The sequence below is a fragment of the Notechis scutatus genome, chromosome 7 (genome assembly GCF_049901735.1).
Source record: "Notechis scutatus isolate UNSWTSFEM ecotype Mainland chromosome 7, rNotScu1.2, whole genome shotgun sequence".
NCBI lineage: Eukaryota > Metazoa > Chordata > Lepidosauria > Squamata > Elapidae > Notechis > Notechis scutatus.
This window is the reverse complement of record NC_142015.1, coordinates 3,430,001-3,454,175: the sequence shown is the minus strand read 5'-3', so window position 1 is coordinate 3,454,175 and position 24,175 is coordinate 3,430,001. Positions and strand designations below refer to the sequence as shown.

General features: G+C 45.6%; 1 protein-coding gene across 1 annotated transcript in view; it reads right to left on the bottom strand.

The window, feature by feature from the left end:
• SEMA4C (semaphorin 4C) overlaps positions 1 to 24,175 on the bottom strand; it is an 84,602-nt gene that overhangs the window by 39,578 nt on the left and 20,849 nt on the right. The window contains exon 2 of the mRNA XM_026687546.2: positions 16,844 to 17,075. Within this exon, the coding sequence (XP_026543331.1) occupies positions 16,844 to 17,009 (166 nt within the window). The 5' untranslated portion in view covers positions 17,010 to 17,075. The remainder of the gene's footprint in view (positions 1 to 16,843; positions 17,076 to 24,175) is intronic.

Sequence of the window (24,175 nt, the reverse complement as noted above, 5' to 3'; positions counted from 1 at the left end):
GTGATGTGTTTTCCAAGGATCCCTCTAGACCAGGGGTGGGCTTCCAAGATCTTTCCTATTAGTTCTACAAACGCGTGCGCGCAAGGGCTCGAAAACAAACCTCTGCCGACACTGGAGAGGTGCCTGAACTGGTTTTTACCTCAGCTGACACGTGGCAATCAAGCTTTCCCACGTGAATCAGATGAGCTTCATTTACAATAGAGGAGGTAACGGCGGGGGCAAGTGGGCGGGGCCAGTCAGGGGTGGTATTCGCCGGTTCTCTGAATTGTCAAAATTTCCGCTACCGGCCCGTCCGAACCAGTCCAAACCGGCTGAATACCACCTCTATTGTCAAACTCTATTTCATTGAGGGCCGCATCAGGGTTGTGTTTTACCTCAGGGGCCCGGGTGGGCATGGCCAGATGTCACTCATGTTGAGGGTGCCTAGGGCAGCCTGGGGGAATCCATTGTCTCCAGTGGAGGGAGGGGAGACCAGGGAGAGCGCCAAACTCTTGTCCTCCAGAGGAGCCTTCCTGTCTCTCTCAGGCTACACAGAGGATCCGCAGACCGTGGTGCAGGCTCTCAAGAGTCCTAGGCAGCAGAGGGCAAGTGCCCGGTCATCAAGCTCACAGTGCACCAGAACCCCACCATCCTGAGCTCCGTTTTTGGCTGCGACAGCCTCCTGCAGTGGTCTGACAGCAAAAACGGACCTCCGGAAAGCTGCGCGTGGTCCTCCTGAGCTCCATTTTCCCTGGTAGACCGCTGCAGCAGGCCATCGTGCAGCCCTCCCGAGCTCAGGTTTGTTGGCAGAGACATCGCAGGCCGGTCTCTCAATGTTTTCCACGGCAGCCCTGCAGGTCAGATATAAGCACTCTCTATGGGTCAGATCCAGTCCCCCGGGGCCTTGAGTTTGACACCCCTGTTCTACACGCCGACTATATGCTCAACAGCCCTTCCTACCACTTGGGGAAGAGAACACCAGGCACATAACAGCCAAATGCAGGGAAAATAATTTTCCCACGAAGGTAACTGCAACGCAACGTTCGATGGCAAACATCAAGCATGAGAATACAGGCAGAAAAAAACAAGAGGCAGACAGAGAGAGAGAATACATTGTTTTTAACGCTTGAACACCTCCATCACTGACAAACTCCCCAACGGTCAATTGCAAAAGGCAGCTTGACATGGAACAGCTTAAATCCTGCGACGATCTCTCTAACGCTCTCAAACAATAACGTCTCCCTATTCCAGGGCCTTGGGAAGGACTTGATAGGTGGATAATGTTGATGACGTGACTATGCGGATGCTGCAAGGATCATAAGCGCGAAAAATGGTGGTCAGTCCCTTTTTCCAGTGCCGTTGTAACTTCAAATGGCCACTAAATGAACAACTGTAAGCTGAGGACCACTGGTACTGCAGGATTGGGATTCCCAAGACACTTTTGAGGAGCCCCCGGGGTCTGTTCTGAGCACCGGCAAACCTTCAGCCTCGTTTCTCACAACTTTCCAGAGAGGGCTAGTATGGACTTGAGAGAGTTGAAAGAACAAAGCAACACCCTAGGAGGAAAAACAGCCCCACCCACTCTGCGCCGCTGCCTCCAGGCTCCCCAAACAAGCCCCAGAGTAGCCTCTCTTCACCCGTGTTTGCTGCCTCCTGTTTCCCGCCAGCCTTTCGGCCAACTTGAACCTCTCAAGAGGCAGCTAACGTCCCAACCAGACCCCTTGCAGAGCAGTTTCCAAATCCAGGTTTTGCACACACACACACACAAAAAAAAAACCAACAACACCTGGACAAAAACCACCAGGGAAAAAGGATTAAAGCCATAGAGGTGCCAGGCAGGGTGCCGGCTCAAGTTTTGCCAATGCCCAAAAGTTGATGGGAAGGGAGGGACAGACAAGCAGGCAAGGCCAGCCCGAGTTGCACATGGCACAAGCTGTGCGACGCTTTCACCCCACCCTTCTCGCCACTCCCTACACATTTGGGGCCCTCCAAGAAAAGAGGGAGGGGATCAGGGGTGCCACGCCTGCCCTGCCCGTGCCCCAAAACAGCTTTGCAACTCTGCCAAGGCTGCTGACTCAGCAAAACAGAGGGACTCGATGGGTGGGACCCAAAACCAGAAGAGTGCCCCAAAAAACGCCTGGCTGTGCAACTCCCTCCTAGATACAGAGAAACCATGCAAGAAACCAATTCAGCCCCCCCCCCAAAAAAAAAATCTGGACTCCGGTTCCAAATTATGGGGCTCGTGCGATCTATGCCGACAGCCTCATCTCTCTTGCGTTGTGTGGTCACGTGTGTTTAGATTGCACAACACACAACTCGAGGTTGTTGGGTTGTTGTTGTTGTTTTTTTTTAGCAAGCTAAGTGAATCACACCACAACTTGGCTCAATTGTTGTAGTCCTGCACCTGGCAGGGAGGGAGGGCTGGACTAGATGATCTTTGTGGTACCTTCCAATGAGGTTCATAGTCTATATCGGAATGCAAGTAGTGGCATTTTGCTATCTTAGGTACATTAAGTGAATCCAGCTCCAATGCCCAAGACAGAGGAGAGCACAGACTGCAAAAAAATACCTAAGGGGGAACATTCTGTGTAGAAAAGCCAAATGCTGGAAATGCTGTTGACTTTTGGATTGGCAATGAAGCACAAACCACCAAATCTTTACACTTTCTTTACTCCTGTTCAGTGGGCAACCTCACCCTAATTCTAAAGAAGTCCCAAAAAATAAAATAAAATACAATAAAGTCTAAAAAATTCTTTTAAAAAAACAACTCAGGTATCTTCCAAATATGCCAAAGTTTGGTATTTGGTATGAGCCATGGTGGCGCAGTGGTGAGAGTGCAGTACTGCAGGCTATTTCTGCTGACTGCTGGCTGCCTGCAATTTGACAGTTCAAATCTCACCAGGCTCAAGGTTGACTCAGCCTTCCGTCCTTCCAAGGTGGGTCAAATGAGGACCCGGATTGTTGGGGGGACAAGAGGCTGTAAACCGCTTAGAGGGGGCTGGAAAGCATTGTGAAGCCGTATATAAATCTAAATGCTATTGCTGGCAAACTCTGCCCACTGCCAGTTGTTCGATCCTGACTGTCTCAAGATTTACTTCAGCCTTCCATCCTTCCGTGGTGGGTAAAATGAGAACCCAAATTGTTGGCGGACAACAGGCTGACTCTATAAACCGCTTAGAGAGGGCTGTAAAGAACTGTGCAGTGGTATATAAGTTTAAGTGCTATTGAGAAGGAAGGAAGGAAGGAAGGAAGGAAGGAAGGAAGGAAGGAAGGAAGGAGAAGGAGAAGGAGAGAGGGAAGGAAGGAGCTGTGGTGGCACAGTGGTAAGCATGCAGTACTGCAGGCTAATTCTGCCAAATGCCAGCAGTTCAATCCTCACCAGGCTCAAGGTTGACTCAGCCTTCCATCCTTCTGAGGTGGGTAAAACGAGGACCCAGATTGTTGGGGGCAAGAGGCTGACTCTGTAAACCTGCTTAGAGAGGGCTGCAAAGCACTGTAAAGCAGTATATAAGTCTAAGTGCTATTGCTATCCTTCCTTCCTTCGTTCCTTCCTTCCGCCCACTGCCAGCAGTTCAATCCTCACTGGCTCAAGATTGATTCAGCCTTCCATCCTTCCGAGGTGGGTCAAATGAGGACCCAGATCATTGGGGGCAAGAGGCTGACTTTGGAAACTGCTTAGAGAGGGCTTGTAAAAACACCGTGAAGTGGTATATAAGTCTAAGGGCTATTGCTATTGCTATTCCCACAATCCTTTACCTCTATTCCTCAGGAATCCTGGGATCATCCTTCCTACCCCTTTAGAAACATGTCAGGGGCCACACGGCAATAGGAGCAGTGCCAGACCCCAAAAACTGTGGCCCGAAAGGTTATAAAATGGGGGCAAAACTGACTCAGCAACTTTCTTCCTTAGCACAATGGAAATTGAGGTCATCCATGGAGGACTAGCCATCATGTTATCTTCTCATCCTAGAATGTGTTTGTCTTCTCATGCTGGAACATATATATATATATTTTGCCTTCTCAGCCAGTAACATTTTGGTCTTCTTCGCCCGTCGCACAGGTGACACACAGGTGAGCAGACAAAAGCCACCGAGGGCAGACCAAGAGCGATCACCATGGAAGCCTTGGGTGTGCGCGCAGAACCCCACAGGCTGTTATGTCTGGAACTAAAATTAGTCTGGGTGGCCACAAGAGGCCCAGAGATGATCGCTAACGGCCAACCTGAGCATCAAGGTAGGCAGCATCCCCTCGAAAGGAAAGAGAGGCGTCCTCGGGGAGGCAGAGCATGAGATCATGCTCTGGTGTTTATGACAACGTTGGGAGTATCGCCCTGGGGAGAAGAGCGGGACGATTCAGGGGAGACCGCACACACACACGCACGCACGCGCACACACACCCTGGGAGCTCGTGGCGAGCATGGAAGGAGGTGGGAGGTATTAAGAACCCACTGATTCTTGCTCAGGGGATGATACTCCAAGACAAAGCAAACTTGCCAGTTGCCCAACTGGGCTGCCATAAGGACTGGACGTCCAACTACAGGTGATGGTGGTGGAGGTAGTGAGGGAAGAGGAGGGGAGTTGAAGTCCAACCCATGCAAAGGGCTTCAGAGGTTGGGGGTTTGCCTTATTTTTTATGAAATGCAACCCTGAAACGGGATTTTGAAGCCCTGATTCAAATCCTCCAATTACACCTCAGAGCTCAGCAAGCTAAGCTAAGCTTTCCTTTCGTTTCTCTTCCTTCCTTCTTTCTTTCTCTTCCCCCTTTTTCCTTTCTTTTCCTTCCCCTCCCTTCTTCCTTTGCTTTCCTCCCCCTTCCTTCCCTCTCTTCTTTCTTTCACTTTTTCTTTTTTCCTTCATTCCTTCCATCTTTCTTCCTTCCATCCATCTTTCTCTTTTCCTTTCTTTTCCTTCCCCTCCCTTCCCTCTCTTCTTTTTCACAACTTTTTCTTTTTTCCTTTTTTCTTTCCTTCCTTCCTTCCTTTCTTCCTTCTCTTTTCCTTTCCTTTCCTCTCCCTTCCTTCGGCTCTCTTCTTTCTTACACTTTTTCTTTTTCCTTCCTTTCTTCCTTTCATCCACCTTTCTCGTTTCCTTTTCTTTCCTTTCTTCTCCCCTTCCCTCTCTTCTTTCTTACACATTTTCCTTTTTCCTTTCTTCCGTCTTCCTTCCTTCCTTCCATCCATCTTTCTCTTTTCTTTCCCTCTCCTTTCCCCTTCCTCCCCTCTCTTCTTTCTTACACTTTTTTCCTTCGTTTCTTTCTTCCTTTCTTCCTTCCATCCATCTTCTCTTTTCCTTTCCTTCCCTTTCCTCTCCCTTCCCCCTCTTCCTCTCCTTTCTTAATACAACTTTTCCTTTTTTCTCCCTTTCTTCCATCTTCTTCCCTTCCTTCCTTCCATCCATTTCTCCTTTCCTTTCCTTCTTCTCTTTCCTTTCCTTTCACTTCTCTTCCTCTCCTTTCCCTTCCTCTATCCCTTCCCCTTCTCTCTCTCTCTCTTCCTGCCTCTATTGTTTTTATTAACCACTCAAAGTGGGTGACACACCTAATACATCCCTTCCTACTTCTATTTTCCCCCATAACAACAACCCTCTGAGGTGTGCTGGGCTGAGAGAGAGTGACTGACTGGTCCAAGACCATCCAGCCTCCATGCCTAGCCTGGAGCCTTAACCACTAGACAGAACTCCTCAGACTGATTCAAATTAGGATGTTCAATTGCAAAAAATAAAAATAAAATGATAAGGTCTACAGTGAAACAAAGTGGTAAGAGTCCCATGGGGTGCAGGTAACCCTGGATTTGCAAATATTCACCTAGCAACCAAAGTTACAGCACACCCCTGAAAAAAAGTGACCAATGACTATTTTTCACACCTATGACAGTTGCTGGCATTCCCGTGTGGTTGTGTGATTCAAAATTTGGGAGCTTGGCAACTGTCACATATTTATGAGAGTTGTAGCATCCCACGGCCCTTTGATCCCTGCTTGCAAACTTCCTAGCTGGCTTCGGACAAAGCAAAATAAAAAGGGGAACTCCATGACTCTGTGATTTGTGTAGCGGCCCTGCAAAATCCAGGGCATCCTATTGAGCAACCGAAATTCCGATTCCAATTGCTGCTGACTGAAGGCTAAGTTGAAGGCTAACTGTATTCCCTCAGGGAGAGCCACTTTAGCAATGCCAAATTCATCAGCAAGAGTTAAAGGTGTGGCATTTCTCCCAGATGCCTCCCCCCCTCTATTTTTTGGGGAGGGATGCAGAGGTGGTATTCAGCCGGTTCTGGAGAACCGGTAGTGGAAATTTTGAGTGGTTTGGAGAACCGGCAAATCCCACCTCTGACTGGCCCCGCCCTCATCTCTTCTCTGCCTCCCATTGAGTCCCACCTGATCAGCTGGGTCTTCTTTGGTTGCCCTGCCCAGGAGAACGGAGCTGGAAAGCAGGTTAGTGGGGTGGGGAGGGAATGGAGATTTTGCAGTATCTTTTCCCCTGCCATGCCCACCAAGCCACGCCCACCAAGCCACACCAAGCCCACCAAGCCACGTCCACAGAATTGGTAGTAAAAATGTTTCAATCCTACCACTGGATGGATGCAAAGGGAGATTTTAACACACACACACACACACACAGCCACGAATTCCACGAATTCTAGTTGTTCTGCAGCTACATGGCTACACATTAAGCTGTCTTCATCAGTAAAATGTAAGTTTACAGCACTGATTCTTTTTCCAAATATTGAGTCAACAGCTAGCAAACCCTCATAAAGCTGTGTCTCCAGCACACACACACCCCATTTTGCAAATTCAGCTCAGATTTGTGCATCAACTTTTTTCCATTATCAAAGACATCGCTTATTAATCCAATCCATCTCTTTCAATGGCTAGGAGAAACTTCCTGGGCTGCCTCGAAGACGCATCCTTGCCACTAAGTGACATATTTTAGATTAAATTTTAATGAGAGCAAAGCAGTGGTAACACCGCCAATATGAATTTACTGTTTTAAGGAGGGGGAAAAAAAAGTGTCCTATGTATTCTTTTTCTCTCCTATCTATTCTTTTTTTTTTTTCCCCTGATACACGACACTACAAAATTGCCTTGCGATAGAACTGGGCTCCGAAGGGGAGTAACTTGCAGGAATTGTCTAGCTTTCCCCACATGCTTATTATACACAAAGGATTAACGACAAAGGCATTTCATCAGAACTCGGACTTCCTTGGAAATGACACCAGTGAAAATGATGTCATGAAAATGATACCCCCTCCCCAATTCAATTAATCGCTTGAAATAAACGTTGGAATGAAACAAAAATTGTGAGATGTCCAAACTTGGCGAGAAGGAATGGAACCTTCCAGCCTTGTGACGTTTGGGCAATTTTATAAGAAGATGCAAAACTTGGGAGCATTCTAGGACAAAATTGCAGAATTGCAAGACTTTAAGGCAGCTGGGATTTGGGGTTTGGGGGGGCTCCAAAGCATCCTGCCAGCTTGCACAATCACACTATCACCTAAAAAATTGATACTAATACTGACCCCAATTTTATACATTGTTGTGGTTCGCCGGCAGCCTGTGCAAACGGCAATGGAATCGGACAGTGGGGAAGAACGGGGACCAGTCCGGGAATCTGGGGAGGACTTGGAGGAGGGTCCTGCATCTGATGCAGAGATGGGGCCAGGACCATCTGGGAGTGGGGTGCTGACTCCGGAGCCTTTAGAGTCTGGCAGCAGTGAGGAAGAGGACCCAGGGGAGCCTGTTCCCAGTGCGCGTGTGTGCAGAGCTGCTAGAAGGCAAGAACAGTTGAAACAAAAGGGACGCCTTGGGACTAAGGCTGGGAGGTGATTGCCCCTCCCATAAGGTATAAAGGACAGGCAAAGGTGAAGAAACCTTTGCTGGAAGCAAAGTCGTTCGTTTGGTTCAGGTTCATTCTTGAAGCTCTTTGTACTTCGGTTGGTTTTCTTTCTAGTTCATTGGACAATTCTGTTATTGGCAGCACTTCACAGGAAAGAAAGGTGGGTGCTTATCTTGAGGGACTGTTTGAGATTCATTACCAATAAAACAAGACTTATTTTTAAAATAAGCGTGTGCGTAATTATGGTCTCGGAAGCCTTGGTCAGAACACACATTTCATTGTTGCCACATCTTGCTCACCCAGATTTCTACAGCCCAGACAAGGTCGTCCTATTCTGAACAGACATATTTAGAGAAAGAAAGGGTAGCCCCACGGAACCCCATCATTTTGGAGCCAGTAGGCACGTTGGGATTTCTGCAAATATGTCATAAAAGCAGTCACAAACGGTTTATTTATTTAATATCCCATCTTTATTGGCGGCGCAGAGGCTCGGCGGTTAAGACACTGGGTTTGTCAGCTGGAAAATCAACCACCCAGGTTCGAGAACCAAGCTCCACATGACAGGGTGAGCTCCCGTCCTCCCCTCCAGCTCCTGCCCACCTAGCAGTTCGAAAGCATGCAAAAGCGTGCAGGTAAATAGGTACCACCACTTCAGTGGGAAGGTAACAGTGCTCCCTAATGTCATGCTGGTCACATGACCACGGAAATGACTTCAAACTACGCTAGCTCTATGACCTTGAAACGGAGATGAGTACCGCCCCCTATAGTGGGCAACGACTAGTGGAGTAAAATCCGCAGTGACTTTTACCTTACTTTATTTTTACAAATGGCTCAAGGCAGCCAATATATTCAACCCTTGTTGGTGAGGCCATCACAAAAATGACAACACAACGAAAGGCCAAGAAAAAGCATGGGCTTTTGCTAAACCCATCTACAAATTTTCCCCAAACACCTATCTATTTATTTATACAGCCATTTATGTCCTCCGTATCACCAAGACCCGGCGGTACATAAATGGCTACGTAGACAAATAAACAATAAATAAATGATGTCCCTAGGCATTTTTGCAAATACAGATTACGCTTGAAGCTAGCTCTTCAAGCTTGCTCCCTATTCATTTTCACTTAATTAAATGCAAAAGAGAAAAGATTACATTTCAGCATGAGCCTCGGTGGCGCAGTGGTTAGCGTGCAGTACTGCAGGTTATTTCTGCTGACTGCAATTTGGCAGTTCGAATCCCACCAGGCTCAAGGTTGACTTAGCCTTCCATCCTTCTGAGGTGGGTAAAATGAGGACCCAAATTGTTGGGGGCGATAGGCTGACTCTGTAAATCACTTTTAGAGGGCTGTAAAGCATTATAAAGCAGTATAGCTATTGCAAGGGCCAAGGAATACACACTGGTAGGCACTCCGCCATTGCAGGTGCCCACTGAGGATTCTTGGGTTGCACCATTAGAGTAGTGGGATCCACAGAGATTTCTGGAGAACCTCCGAGGGCCCCCCCACCCTTAAAATTTACCCCAAAAGAGGGCCAGAATCAATGAAACACATAGCCCAACCAGTGTTTTATTTCTCAGTAATGCACAAAGACCGAAAACAAAAGCTGCTGGACACGCAACGTTTTGCACTTCTTCGAAAGGAAGAACAGGGGTGTTGCCACATTGAACCCTCTTGCCAACTAATTCAGCTTCACTTCCACTACTGACTTCCCGCCCTTTCCTCGCTAAACATCCCAGAATTGTATTCACGGCCTTCATTCATAACATAAAGGATTTTCCCCCCAGCCTTCTCAACCTGTCATCCTTAGGCAATGTCCTGTGTTACACAACTTGAAGTCCAGCTGTTTTGAGAGGAGACCAGTTGAAAGGCTGGTGAGATCAGAACAAATCAAGAAGTTATGACCAGCTTTCCCGTTCGCCCTCCCTCCACCTGAGACACCCAATTTTTGGATTTTCCATCTAGCTTGCTTTCTTTTCAGAGCATGAGGTCATTCTGTTTCAGACCATGTAATTTTCCACTTCTCATCGATGCCACTGCCTCTTAACTCAGTGTCATCTGTGAATTTAATGCACTGCCCGGACTGCTTTGTTTCTAGCGGCCAAGGTGGTTACATAAGTGAAAATTAAAATGCAAAATCCAGGATGGTTTGGGCCACAGCTTCCCTGAAAATAAGGTTTGTCTACTGTGTTTAAAGCTATGTCTCTTTGATACGTTTCCTGAGAGAGCTAGGGGTACATATCTTCAGCGATTAATCTTTCTACTATTCATAATAATAATAATAATAAACACCATCGGTATTGATAAATTCACTGTCAGTAAATTGCAAAAGGCAGCTTTACTCGGAATAGCTTACATCCTGCAACAATACGTCTAACACCATCAAATATCAACACCTGCGAATCCCAGGTTCTTGGGATAAAAGGAGATAAAAATGCCAAATCCAATCTGATCATCTGGCTGACTGTGTGACAAACCATAAGAAAGACAAACAAACAAGCAAAAAGCCTGGATATTGGAGAAACCTGGAGAAGAGAAGAGAAAGAATTGCAAATAAAAATAGAACAACTAGGAAGCAAAAGTACTACCAATAGTGATAGATGCCTCAGTTCCCAAATTATCTGGGGTCCTATTTAAACACCTTCAACATTGACAAAAATCACCATCAGTCAACTGCAAAAGGCAGCTTTGCTTGGAACAGATGCCATCCCAACGACAATATCTTTAATATTGTTAAACAATAACATCGGCTTATCCCAGATCTTTGGGAAGAACTTGGTAGGTGGATTAAAAACGCCAAATCCAGTCTAAACATCTGGCAGACTGTGCAACCAACCATAATAATAACAACAATTGAGGCTAGTACTCCATGAAAGCTTACTGAGTACTGGAGAGACCAAGCTGGCCTACACGAAAGACCAAATAAGGAATAGAAAAGGCAATTTTGCAAGGCAAAATTATTACATGGCCAATACATTTTTTTTTAAAAAGCAAGCAAAGCAGATAAGAAGACTTGGCAGTGACTAAAAGCGAGAAAATGGAAGAAAGAGATGGGATAATTCTTTCTGGCTACATAAGGCCAAGCCTTAAGAACCAACATATACAAAGCCAGAATCGAGAAGACAACAGCAGCCCAAATGCCAGCTCAGCAAAGCCAAAGGAACAGTGGATCACCTGTTTAGCTGCTGTAAGGAGATTACCCAGACTGACCACCATCAGTGGCACAAAAAAACCAGCAACAATGGCGCCTTGAAATATCTGCAAAAAATACCATTTAACTGCAAGCACGAATTAGCGGGACCATAAAACAGAGAAATAGAAAATGAAGGAATCAAAGTGCTTTAGAATTTTGATAGAACTCTACAGAACTCATATCGAATTCAAGGAGACAGGCGCCTGCCACATAACAATCCAGACTGAATAATTGCCAATTAAAAAAGAAAAACAAAAGTCTGGATAGTGGACATGGCAGTACATGGAGACAGTAAAATAGAAGAGGAAGAAGTGGAGAAAATCACAAAATATTAAAACCTGCCAGCAGGTGTAGAATGGCTATGGCAAAGGAAAGTACAGCATCAATAGGGACTGGAGTCTTGAGTATAATCCCAAAACCTCAGAGCACCACTTGAACATTGACAAAACCCCCATCAATCAGTTGCAAAAGGCACCTTTACTTGAAACAAATTATATCCTTCTAGGATTCTTTTAGCACTATCAAACAATATCACCTCCCTCTCTTGGGTCCTTGAGCAGAACTCAATAAGTGGGTGAAAATGCCAGCTCCAGTCTAAATATCTCGCTTACTGTGCGATGAACCATAATATTATTAACTTTTAAAAATCGGAACTGGCTGGATGTACAGGAGACAAAAACATGAATATAGAAATAATGTAATAAGAAGTTGGAAATAGAATGCTGGCAAGGAAAAAAAAGCATCACCCAGTCATTTATTTTTTATTTTTTGCAAAAGATTGAAGGGAAAGTGGATAAAGATAAAATCTGGCAGTACCTTACAAAATCTGTGCATTGTCAAAAATTTCCATCTGTCAACTATAAAAGGCTGCATTGCTTGGATCCACATATAAGACAATAATGCCAACACATTACAACATCACATCACAATATCACATCGTAGGTTCTGGGGAAGAACTTGATGCAAACGAAAGCCAACACTAGCTAAAGAAGTAGCAGCTGTGATTTCACACTGTTGTGTATTTAAAAAATAAAAACTTTCCATTTTAGAGTTTTGCTGTCCCAAAAGAGGAGGATTATGAGCCATTATTGATCAAAATCAATGGTATTTTCCAAAATACCATTGGTACATTTTGCTCAAACCAACCTTAGAGATCCTTGCTACAAGATGCTTACAACCCAATGACAGCAATGAAGGAAGGGCAACAACAGATCAAAAAGGGAACAAAAGAGAAGAGTGAGGAAGTGCAATTATGCGCAAGCTTCTTTACAGTTTGGGAAAACTGGGTGAGCCTCTTTTGGATGTCCACAAGACTTTATGGAGGCTTGGTACCGATGCAAAGTGGTTAAGCCTTGGACAGACTCCGTCCTTTATGGTTTTGAAGGTTGGGCACAGATTTCTCTTGATTTAAAATCTACTTTAGAAGTTACTCTATGGCCAAATTCACACAATACCTTGTTCCCCTTCAACCCAGGTTGACAAGACATGTGCCAGGTTAAAGTTAAACAAGTAAACCATGTTTTGGCTTAACTTGGTGGCTTCCTTTCACATTAACAGATTCAGACCATAGTGAGTCACCCCCCCCCAAAAACTAACAAAATCCATTTCAGCCTAATCAAATCTCCTGCACGAATTGATTCCACATGTCTCATTCAGCTGCCCACCCCAGAGAATCCTGGAACAGGGAAATGTCCTGGGAAATTGTTTTTGTGAAGCTTTCCATCCTTGGAGCTCATGCAGATTTCAACCCCAGCATCTGACAGCTAACCTTTGGACATGGTGTGATTTACTGCTGAGGAGTTATAGAAAAATCAGCGTAACTGAGATTTAGTTGGGTTTGAGAAAGTTGAAAATGTTGACTCTCCTCTCCCAACCCTCCCTCCCCCCAAAAAAGCAAGGGGGAAGATCTTGAATACCTGGCACCTGTTCTATCCAAAACCCTATCGATGGTGGCCCTGAGTCACTGGCGAGACGAAAACAATTGCAACTTTGGATATGGCACTAAAATCTGAAATTATTGAGTCTGGTTTCCCCAAGCCACTGGCTTCTTCAAAATTAGCTTTTCCTTTTCCAGCTGCTTCTGGCCTCCTTCCAGCCACCTGTCTCTCTTCTTTGTATGTAATTAACAGTGACTCCCAATTTAATTAACAGCTCCTAGGGAGCCCCAGCTAAGCCAGCATGTAAAGTGCCATCAGACCACAGCTCTGGCCTGGTCTCCATTTATCTTCCCCCTCCCTTGTCGACAATTGCCACCAGGGGTGAGTTTCTGAAAGGGGAAGCAGGACAAGCTAACATCACCGACGCCCAAGCTGGGTCAAGCTTGTGGCTCCACTGCTGATGATGTTCAAGAGGAAGCCACTCCAGAATTGCTGTGGTTCGCCGGCAGCCTGTTCAGATGGCAGCGGAATCGGACAGTGGGGAAGAACGGGGACCAATGCAGGAGTCTGGAGAGGACTCGGATGAGGGTCCTGTGTCCAATGCAATGATGGGGCCAGGACTATCTGGGAGTGGGATTCTGACTCCGGAGCCTCTGGAGTCTGGCAGCAGCGAGGCAGAGGACCCAGGGGAGCCTGTTCCCAGTGCATGTGTGCACAGAGCTGCTAGAAGGCAAGAGCAGCTGAGACAAAAGGGGTGCCTCGGGAGTAAGGCTGGGAGGTGATTGCCCCTCCCATAAGGTATAAAGGACAGGCAAAGGTGAAGAAACCTTTGCAGGAAGCAAAGTCGTTCGTTTGGTTCAGATTCATTCTTGAAGCTCTTTGTACTTCGGTTGGTTTTTGTTTTAGTTTATTTGACACTTCTGTTATTGGCAGCACTTCACAGGGAAGGTAGGTGGGTGCTTATCTCGAGGGACGGTTTGAGATTCATTACCGGCTGGGAATGAAAACAATTCCCAGCATTGCAATAAAACACAAAGACTTGTTTTTAAAATAAGCGCGTGCACAATTATGGTCTCGGAAGCCTTGGTCAGAACAAGGATAAATGCTACGATGGGTGGGTTGGGCTTGCCCGCCAGTGAGGGACCCTTCCCCAGATCTGAGAATGAGACAACCAGGAGAAGTAGCTGGGGCTCAAAATTCTTCAGATAACCTGGTGATCAAGAGGTTTTCAAAAGTAGACCAAACTACCAGTTGACTGGGATGGAATAAGATCTCCTGCCTTAGACTAGAAGACTTCTGAGGTTCCTTCCCAGCCCTACGATTTTATGTTTTATGCTCTGTTAAGTTGGGGAATCCACATCACTTTCTAAGAGTAGAAGCCAAGGTCCCCAATTCAATTCCATGGGGGGGAAAAAATCACAGAAGGATCTCCCAATGTTTGAGATAGCCAGGAGAGACTTAAGGAGATGCAGCTTGCGCATCACTTTCCTTCCTGTTCTGTCCTCTATTTGCTGTCCTCTTCTCACCCAACCATAGCAGATTCCAGCCAACAAGGGAGAGCTTCACCCTTGAGTGGCAGCGTTACCACCATCTCTGGTATACAGAAACCAGAGATGCTAAGCATGGGCCAAATTCTGAGGGAGAAACTTCAGATTTTGATTTAAAATAGAAATAGCAACAGCACTTTAGATTTACATGCCACTTCACAGTGCTTTGACAGCCCTCTCTAAGCAGTTTATAGAGTCAGCATATTGTCCCCCAACAATCTGGCTCCTCATTTTACCGACCTCGGAAGGATGGAAGGAATGGAATCAACCTTAAGTCGGTCAGGATCGAACTGCTGGCAGTTGGCAGAGTCAGCCTGCAATGCTGCATTCTAACCAAGGCTCTGTGCAGAGGCCACTTTTTGGCTACAGGTTGGGCACCCGTGGTTGAGGGTATGGGGCAGCAGAAATTCTGTGTTCCTCTGACAAAGGGTTGGAAACAAGCAGCAAATACAATGACACACACCCATATGGTGCTGGAACACACCTCTTAATGTAAATTAAGAGCTTGGCAGGGTATGTTTTTGGCTTTCTGTTCTCAAAAGCTGACAACTGGCCAGGAGGATAACATTCTGGTTCAACCAGTACACAGGCTGGGTAGAAACACCAGGCACGTCCTCATCGTAGCTTCCCTCTCATTTCTCCCTCGTGCCAAAGAAAGTGGCAGAATCATGTATCTTACAAAAAAAAAAAAAAAAAAATGGCCCAGCACCAACCATCCAGTGAGAGGATGGTATCGAAGAGAGCATCCTTTCTGTTACGGTTCTTTTCCTTCTTCTCGGTAAATAAGGAGCATCTCTAGGAGGTTCCTACTTGAGGCTCAATGATCTTGGCGCTACCATGTAATCTCTCCTGGCACCTGGCAACCTCCATGCCCCATCTGATTTCTTCCAACTGTTCATTACTTCAAAAGCCTTCGCCGGGCTGCGGGCACGCTGCAAAGTTCATTCCGCCCTGAAGCGTCACCCTCTTGGTTTCCCAGGCATTGCCTCTGGATCTTGAATCCGATACGAAGGCACTTATTTAAAAAGAACCCTGACAAGATTCAGCCGTTGAAAAGGGTTTGGTTATTATCCAGCCAGGACAGCAACAACAACAAAAAAGAGGATGGCAAAAATAAGTTGGGATTGGAAAATGCATCTGGAGATCCACCATTTTGTTTTTTTGTAGTAGAAACGTTTTGTGACTGTAGAAAGAATGCAGAGAAGAAGCAAGAAAGACTGGAGGCTAAAATGTACGAAGAACGGTTGCTGGAATTGGGTATGTGTAGTCTGATGAAAAGAAGGACTCTAGGGGAGACATGTTAGCAGTATTCTGATATTTCAGAGGCTGCCACAAAGAAGAGAGAGTCAAGCTATTCTCCAAAGCCCCTGAGGGCAGGACAAGAAGCAACGGATGGAAACTGATCAAGGAGAGAAGCAACTTAAGAACTAAGAAGGAATTTCCTGACACTTAGAACAATTATTCAGCGGAACAACTTGCCTCTGGAAGTTGTGAATTCTCCAACACTGGAAGTTTTTAAAAAGATGTTGGATAACCATTTGTCTGAAGTGGTGTAGGGTTTCCTGCCTAGGCAGGGGGCTGGACTAGAAGACCTCCAAGGTCCCTTCCAACTCTGTTAACCTAACCTACCCTATTCTATTAAAGTGAATTGAAGCGGAGGGCGCTCAATGGCAGCCCTCAAACCTGCTACCTGATGTTCTTCTTTCCTTTACCAAGCCTTTAGCTGATCCTCCTCCTCTTCTTCTTGTGCTATTTTGCCTCTCATTCATGCCTTGGGCTCCTCTTTAACTTAAAAGAAAACTTCCAAGGGAAATAATACACCTACTACCAGCACTGGGGTTGATAATACGACACTATACCAGCAATTCTAGTTCTGTCTTCTCTGAAAACTGATGCAAGCCAGGAAGGAGGGAGAAATTAAGGTCAGGGAGCCACAGGGGAAAAATTAAACTGTTAACCCAAAGCAGTAGAATTGCTTGCCTTGCTGTTCTTATTGGTAGGTGGCGCTTCCTACCAACTTACCTTTGATTAATTCAAACTTCAAAAGCTTGGATGGGACGCTTCAAAAGCTTGAATATCGTGCTTATGTAAGGTCTTTAAAAAAAAAAAAAAAACTGGGTCTGTGCCTTTAAAGAAGAAGAAGAAAAAAAAATACAGGATTCTATTCCTATCACATCTTCACCGTTTATCACCAACATTAACTTTAGAGGTGGTTCGTCATTTCTTGGGAGTAAAAACGGAGGTTTCACATCCATTTGTTCCGAAACGCCAATGTGTAATTTAAAATAGCAGAGGAAAGGAGGGAAGGGAACCACTACAAAAAACCTCCCATCGTTTTCTTCAGGTTGATAAGTATTAATTTTAGCAACTGGATTATCAGAATCTCAACAGACTTTGAGTCTCTGGGAAGACACGATACTCACCGTGGTAGGGCACTGTTTTCCTGGGCACCAAGTTCCACCAGTTGCTGACAGCAGAGCCCTCCGTGCTAAGAACCAGCGACGACGTTAAGAGAAACACCCTAAGAGCCAGCTGAGGAGCCATTCTGCTGGGGAAGGAAGATTCCCACCGTAGTCCAAGAAGAACCATCCACGCCAAACAGCCGCTGCTGCTGCTGCTACAATCCTGGGTTTTTTCCTTCCTCAATGAGTTGGCCTGGTAAGGGGGAGAAGCGAGAGGTTAGTTGGCTAAGGTTACAATGGCATCAACCACGTGCCCAGAGTCCCAGTGGGAAGGACCAGGAAGGAAGGTGGAAAGGAAGGGGGTCGCGTGGGAACAAAGGAAGCCCCGAGGAGGAGGAGGGAGTTTCCATTTGGGTACCAGTCTTCCACTCGGAGGCCGAATGGCCCTGGTGATTCAGCCAATGAGCAACAGGAAGTGGAAATTTGAGAATCCCTCTTTCCTCCCCCAAAGCCTCACCACTCCTTGCTATCCCACACGCTCCCGTTTCCCAGATTTCACAATTTGGCTTCCTGTATATTTCTATTAAGGGAAAGCCCCCCCATTTTTCTTTTTTTAATTTACGTTTCCCAGAGAGGCTGGCCTGGATGGACAGAAGTGTCCCTGAATTGTAAGCAGCCCCTTAAACCAAAGAAACAAATGCTCCTACTCTCCTAATCTCATCATTAAAGTTACGACGAGGAGGGGTTTTGATGGGATGGAAAATGAGGGCTTCAGCGGTGGGCAATTTCCAAGGACAGAAAGGGAAAGAAGGAAATTGTTTTTCGTGTTGCTGGCAGTAGCCTCCCCCCATCACAATCTGTTGCAGTCTTATTACCTCTTAAATTTACAACCAGGAGTAAAAGGCAGCCCAATGAAGCTTTCCTGCTCGCAAAATTTATCACCACACAGGGATCCTGTGTGGTAGGCTGAACAAGACGACAAACAAACACTCATCCAGGGTCTCCAAATAAGCTTCAACAGCTGAATACAAGCCAGGTCTCCCCCCAAAATGCTGGTTCTTGCCCCCCTCAAAAAAGTGACCCCCCCCCCCAAAGCGGTGTCAGTTCCCACAACAGTTGTGGCACAACTCTTTGAAGTTGTATCAAGAGAGCGACCATCTCATGCAACTCTTTCCCTAAAGAGTTAAGTCAAGCAGCAACAACAAAAAAAAAAAAAAAAAAACCAGCATCTTCCACAATAAATGTTTTGTGAATGAGGAACCAAAAACACAGAAACAAACTGCCTAACCTCAGCATCAATAGCTCAGCTTCTCCCAAATTGATGTTCTCCAAACCTCCTGGATTATAAAGCTGACGATTCTCAGATTTCTCTTCGAAGAGGTTTGAGCATCGTTAAGATTAATGAAAAAGATAGACCGACCCAGTACGAGTGCAATAAATTTATCGGCCAGTGGATACCTGCACACAGGATTGCAAAAGCTAGTTCTACAGTCTAACCAGATTTTAGTCATTCGGGATAAATATCAAGCCCGCTATAGAGTCATTGATATGCATGCATGCGCAGCTTTTAAAATATGGCTTCAACGATGCTCAGGAATAAGCAAGTGGCGGGGGGGTAGTTTTTTAGGAGGAAAGTGTGCTGTCATGCTCCTGTTGGAGTCTGAATCCGAGAAGGAAGATGAACAGCTGACAGGGAGTGTGAGTGTGGCTCAGTTGGCTGTGGAGGAAACTGGGGAAGGGCAAAGTCTGGCTGGGCAGAGCAAGTGGAGAGGTTGAACAAGGGAGAGGGAGTTCAGAGGAAGACCCAGGCCCAACCCCTCTTCATCCTAGGGCATGCAGGGAGGAAGGGAGAAGGGAGCAATGTGGGTTGCGTGGCTTACAGGGGAGGAAAGGGCCCTGATTCCCTTCATTAGCCACAGCTGGGAATGAAAGTTTAAATAACTGAATGCTGACTGTGGCAGCTGCTGGGAACAAGCATGAGTTTATCTTACGTTGACTTTGGCGATTTGTGTTCCTGGTGTCTTCCCTACTGTGTTGAGTTTCATGCCTGGAATTATTGCGCCTGCCCTGCCAGATTAATTATCTCATCTTGCCTTAATTGGACTTTAAGTTACAGTTTGTGTTGACCATGTTTTGGACTCAATTTTCTGCAGCCAAAGGCTGTTCCTGGGAGAGTTTTTTTCTCCAGCCCAGAAGGTAACCAGGACATTGGGGGCAAAGTTGGAGCTAATAAAGGGACTCCTACTGATTATCTGTGTTGCCTTTGTGCCACGCCCCTTTGGGTCATCACAGGAGCATGAAACAGGAAAAAAAATTGGTCCATTTCAGACTCAAAACAACCTGCTTTATACTGGAGGCTCTGCCAAACTATTCTGGTTCTGCACAAATAGGGATTGTCCTTGATTTACGACAGTTGAGCCCCAATTTTTTTGTTGCTAAACAAGACAGTTACATGAGTTTTGTCCCATTTTATGACCTTTCTTGGCACTGTTAAGCGAGTCACTGCAGCTGTTAAATTAGTAACATGGTTGTTGAGCGAATCCGGCTCTCCCCTCTTGACTTAGCTTGATGGAAGGTCGCAAAAGAGGATTACATGACCCTTTGGACACTGCAACTGTCATAAAGAAGAGACAGCTGCCAAGTAGCCAGATTTTGATCCGAGGAGCGCAGCTGCAACAGTCGTTAAAGTGTGAAAAATGGCCCATAAGTCACTTTTTCCAGTGTCGTCCTAACTTTGGTCACTAAGTAAATGCTTGTAAGGCAAGGACTGCCTGTAAAATGATTTCAGGGTTTGGGAGCAACCAAAATTCACTGGCTGACCACCCCCCAAGAAGTTTTCCCAGGCTGATCCCTCTCAGCCCAACGCACCTCACAAGGTGGTTTGTTATGGGGAAAATAGCAGGAGGAACGAGGAAGTGTGCATGTATGTTTGCCGCCTTGAGTTGTTTTGATAAAAAATAAATAAAGGCAGGCTATACGTTACCAAATAACTAATAACTAAGTAACCTCCCTTGCCTTAGCTGGCTCCACAATATCCTTGCCTTTTCCCTGACCTGCCTCCCATTACTTCTGGCTGGTGCAAAACTATGGAAAGAGTGCAGAGGAGAGCAACCAGGATGATTAGGGGACTGGAGGCTAAAACATACAATGAACGGTTGCAGGAACTGGGCCTGGCTAGTTTAGGGAGGAGAAGAACCGAGGGAGGCAGGAGAGCAGTCTTCCAATATTTGAGGGGCTGCCCCAGAGAGGAGGGGGGTCAAGCTATTTTCTAAAGCACCTGAAGGCCAGACAAGGAACAATGGATGGAAACTGATCAAGGAGAGAGATTCAATCTGGAAATAAGGAGGAATTTCCGGACAGTGAGAACTATCAGCCAATAGAACAGAAGTTGCCTTCGGAAGTTGTGGGAGCATCATCACTGGAGGCTTTTAAGGAGATATTAAACTGCCATCTGTCAGAAACGATGTAGGGTTTCCTGCTTGGGCAGGGGAGGTTGGACTAGATGACCTACAAGGTCCCTTCCAACTCTATTATTATGCTGTTATTCAGAAGTTGTGGGAGCTCCATCACTGGAGGCTTTTAAGAAGAGACTGGACTGCCCTCTGTCAGAAATGGTATAGGGTCTCCTGCTTGAGGGGGCGGGGTTGGACTAGATGACCTACAAGGTCCCTTCCAACTCTGTTAATCTGTTAAAACAACCCCTATTTCACTCCATGCACAGCCTCCGATGCCCCAACGCTGCCTGTCTCATCTTGTGTCAGAAATGCAAGAACTAGAAAAAGGGGGAAGTATTAGTTTAATATATTTTTTTAAAAAATTAAAAGCTTAAAGCATCGTAGCCATTGTTACACCCTGCCTGTAAAAACCACTTCTGTGCTTTTAACTTTCCTTCTCAGCTTTCCTTTCTCTCCCAGGCTTTTTTCACAAGGCTGCTGAACTCTCAAAAATGTTTACTTAAAAAATAAGCCGCTTTCAAAAAACCCAGTGAGTTAGTCCAGGCACCTCCGAAAGGCCCCGATTGGTGCTTTTAAAATACTTGGACTGGGGAAATGTTTCCGGAACCTGCCCCCCCCCAACTTTTTTTTTGAAATATTCAAAAGTTCCATTTTTTTCTGACGTGGCAACCAACAGCGCAGCCCCGAGCCAGTCTCTCAAAACCAGTTGGATTCTGCAGCAGCTAACAACGCCTCTTTGCCAACTGGCAGGAAAAAAACAAGATTATTATTTTTAATTTTTTTTTTTTTGCATAAGATATACCTACTCCAGCTAGCATGCTTTTTTTTTTTTTCCCTTCCCCTCCCTGAATTGCCTTCTGTCAGAACACGCAGGGAAGGTCACTTGTTTTCCTACAGGCCACCACTGACAGCAGTAGAACCAGGTGGGCTACTTAAGTTGAATTGACCTGGTGTCATTTTTCAAGATGTGGTATTATTTATGCAGCTGATTGTTTGAAGCCCAGCAATGGGAAGGCAAATGGCCCAGGAAGGAATGTGCAAAAACAGCAAATGAAGGAGGAGGAGAAAACTTTCCTGCCCAGTTTCAGCTTTGGAATATTTTTTGCAAAGGAAGCACAAAAAAATTCGAACAGAGGGTATTCAATTTTTGATTGATAATATGATTTATTATGCAATGTAATTGTAATGGAGACTATGAAATGGATGCACAAAAAAAATGTGTAAACCGACACACTGCTTGTATATTTATGAAAGAAAGTTGGATGTTTTTATGTTTTGTTTGTTTTTGTTTGTCTTTAAAAACCAATAAAACTTGTTTTATAAAAAAAAAATTTTTTCGAACTGCTGAGCAGCTAATCAATTCTTCCCAGTCCATTTTCCCTTCTTATTTCTTCCTCAGTGCAAAATCCTTCACTTCTGGGAACACTTACTCTCTCCTCACCACTTACACGATGGCGGGCTTGGACAGATTTGCTCTAATCAAATAATCTATTCTAAACAAATTATGTTCCTGTTTCTGAAGTTACTTCTGATAGACTGCCTCTAAGCTTGGAAGATCTATCCAGTGGTGGGATTCAAAAAATTTTTACTACCGGTTCTGTGGGCGTAGCTTGGTGGGTGTGGCAGGGGAAGGATACTGCAAAATCCCCCTTCCCTCCCCACCCCACTAACCTGCTTTCCAGCTCCGTTCTCCTGTTCGGGGCAACCAAAGAAGACCCAGCCGATCAGCTGGGACTCAATGGGAGGCAGAGAAAAGATGGGGTTGGTGGGTCCAGTCAGAGGTGGGGTTGGCCAGTTCTCTGAACTACTCAAAATTTCCCCTGTTGGTTCTCCAGAACCGGTAAAAACCTGCTGAATGCCACCTCTGGATCTATCCTAGGTAAAGAGCTGTGGATGGACTAATCCGCCCACAGGATCCTGAACCTTCAAATCCTACACAGCTGAACCCGGGAGGAAAACCATTTGCAACTGAACAAATTATTCTCTCTTTCTTAATCCCCTGCCAAATTAAATTTCCCAGTCCAGTGAGTTTGAAAATGATCAGTTGCAAAGATGTCTTTTGGTCCCGTCAAAAACCAAGGAATAATAATAATAATAATAATAATAATAATAATAATAATAATAATAATAATAATAATAATAATAATAAACAGAGCAGAAAAGAGAAGGGAAGAAGGAACAGAACTTTTTCTACTTTTCTTTCCCTGCTACGGGACACACACACATTAACATTTCCAGGGGCTGGGGAAAAAGAAAAAAAGAACAGAAAGAGCATTATTTAATTCCAGGATTTTGTAAACCCGGGAATGGTCTTTTTGGGGAGAAAAATCAGCAAATTTCTCTCTTCGGAATCTCTTGCCAACTCAAAAAGGGCTGAGATTTTCATGGCTTGGAAAAAGTGCATTTGGTTTCAAGCTGGACATGGACTTTTCTTTTGGAGGGGGGAAACTTTCCAAAACATTCACTGTCTCTTTGAAAGCTTTAGAGCAGAAACTTTTCCAGGCCAAAGGCCACTCTCCTCCCCCCCCCTCCAAAAAAAAAGGGCGAGTCGGTGACGAAAACACTGGGTGAGGCCAAAACAAAAACAGCAAACATACATATTCCTTAATTTAATTGATACGCCTAGTCAATTCCAATTTAATTCAGTTCAAACCAGCCGATAGGACCCGTCATCATCTGCAAAATAATGTGCTCCTTCCAGGATATATGTGTGTGTGTGTGTGTGTGTGTGTGTGTGTGTGTGTGTGTGTGTATAGCTCCTTTTCTTGATTCCCATTCAGCCTTGTATTTATCTGTTTATTTTGTATTGTTTGTGTGTGTTGTTGTTTTTGCATTGTTCTTTGTTTTGAAATGTTTGCAACTATTGTGAAGCCTGGAAGAATCCCTCCTCCTCTTCCTCTTCCTCTTCCTCTTCCTCCTCCTCCTCCTCCTCCTCCTCCTCCCCTCCAAAAAACCAAACTTCTGGAGAGTTTGTGGTTCACATCCAGGCCCTGGCTTTAATAGAAGAAAGGAAATATAGGTAACCCTTGTCTTACAAGCCGAGGTGGTATTCAGCCAGTTCTGACCAGTCCTGGAGAACCAGTAGCTGAAATTTTGAGTCATTCAGAGAACCGGCCAAGGCCACCTCTGACTGGCCCCGCCCCCATCTATTCTCCGCCTCCCGAGTCCCAGCTGATTGGCTGCGTCTTCTTTGGTTGCCCTGCACAGGAGAACGGAGCTGGAAAGCAGGTTAGTGGGGTGGGGAGGTAATGGGGATTTTGCAGTATCCTTCCCCACCACACCCACCAAGCCACGTCCACCAAGCCACGCCCACAGAACCGGTAGTAAAAAAAAAATATTGAATGTCACCACTGCTTACAACAGCTCATTCCACACCGATCAAAGTGACTTATGACTGTTTTTCAGCGTTACGACCTCTTGCGGCATCCCCGTGGCCCCGGGATAAAAATCCAGGCCTTTTGGCAACTGACATGCACTTATGTCTGTTGCTGTGTCCCAAGGTCCCGTGATTTTTCCCCTGTTTTACAACCTTCTTGACAAGCAAAGCCTCACTTCCCAGCAAACATTGGGAGCTCAATTGTGGCCATTAAGTCTAGGACTATCCTGTAGTTTCTTTGTTTGTCTTTTTTGCACACTTGTTTTCCCGCATCGCTTTGCTCGGATGCCGGAACTTTGATATCAGGTGCAAATGAAACAAGGAAGCAGAAGCAAGGTTCATTTTTAACATCCTGGCTGGCCAGATTTTGAAAAAACATCTGTGCAAGAGGAAGCAAACAAAGCTAGACAGATCAGTGGCCCAACCCCATGATTTATAGATTGGGGTGCTGCCCCTCCCATAAGATTCCCCACGTACACAGTTGAGTAACTGACCCCCGTCAACCTCTGTAGTATGATATGA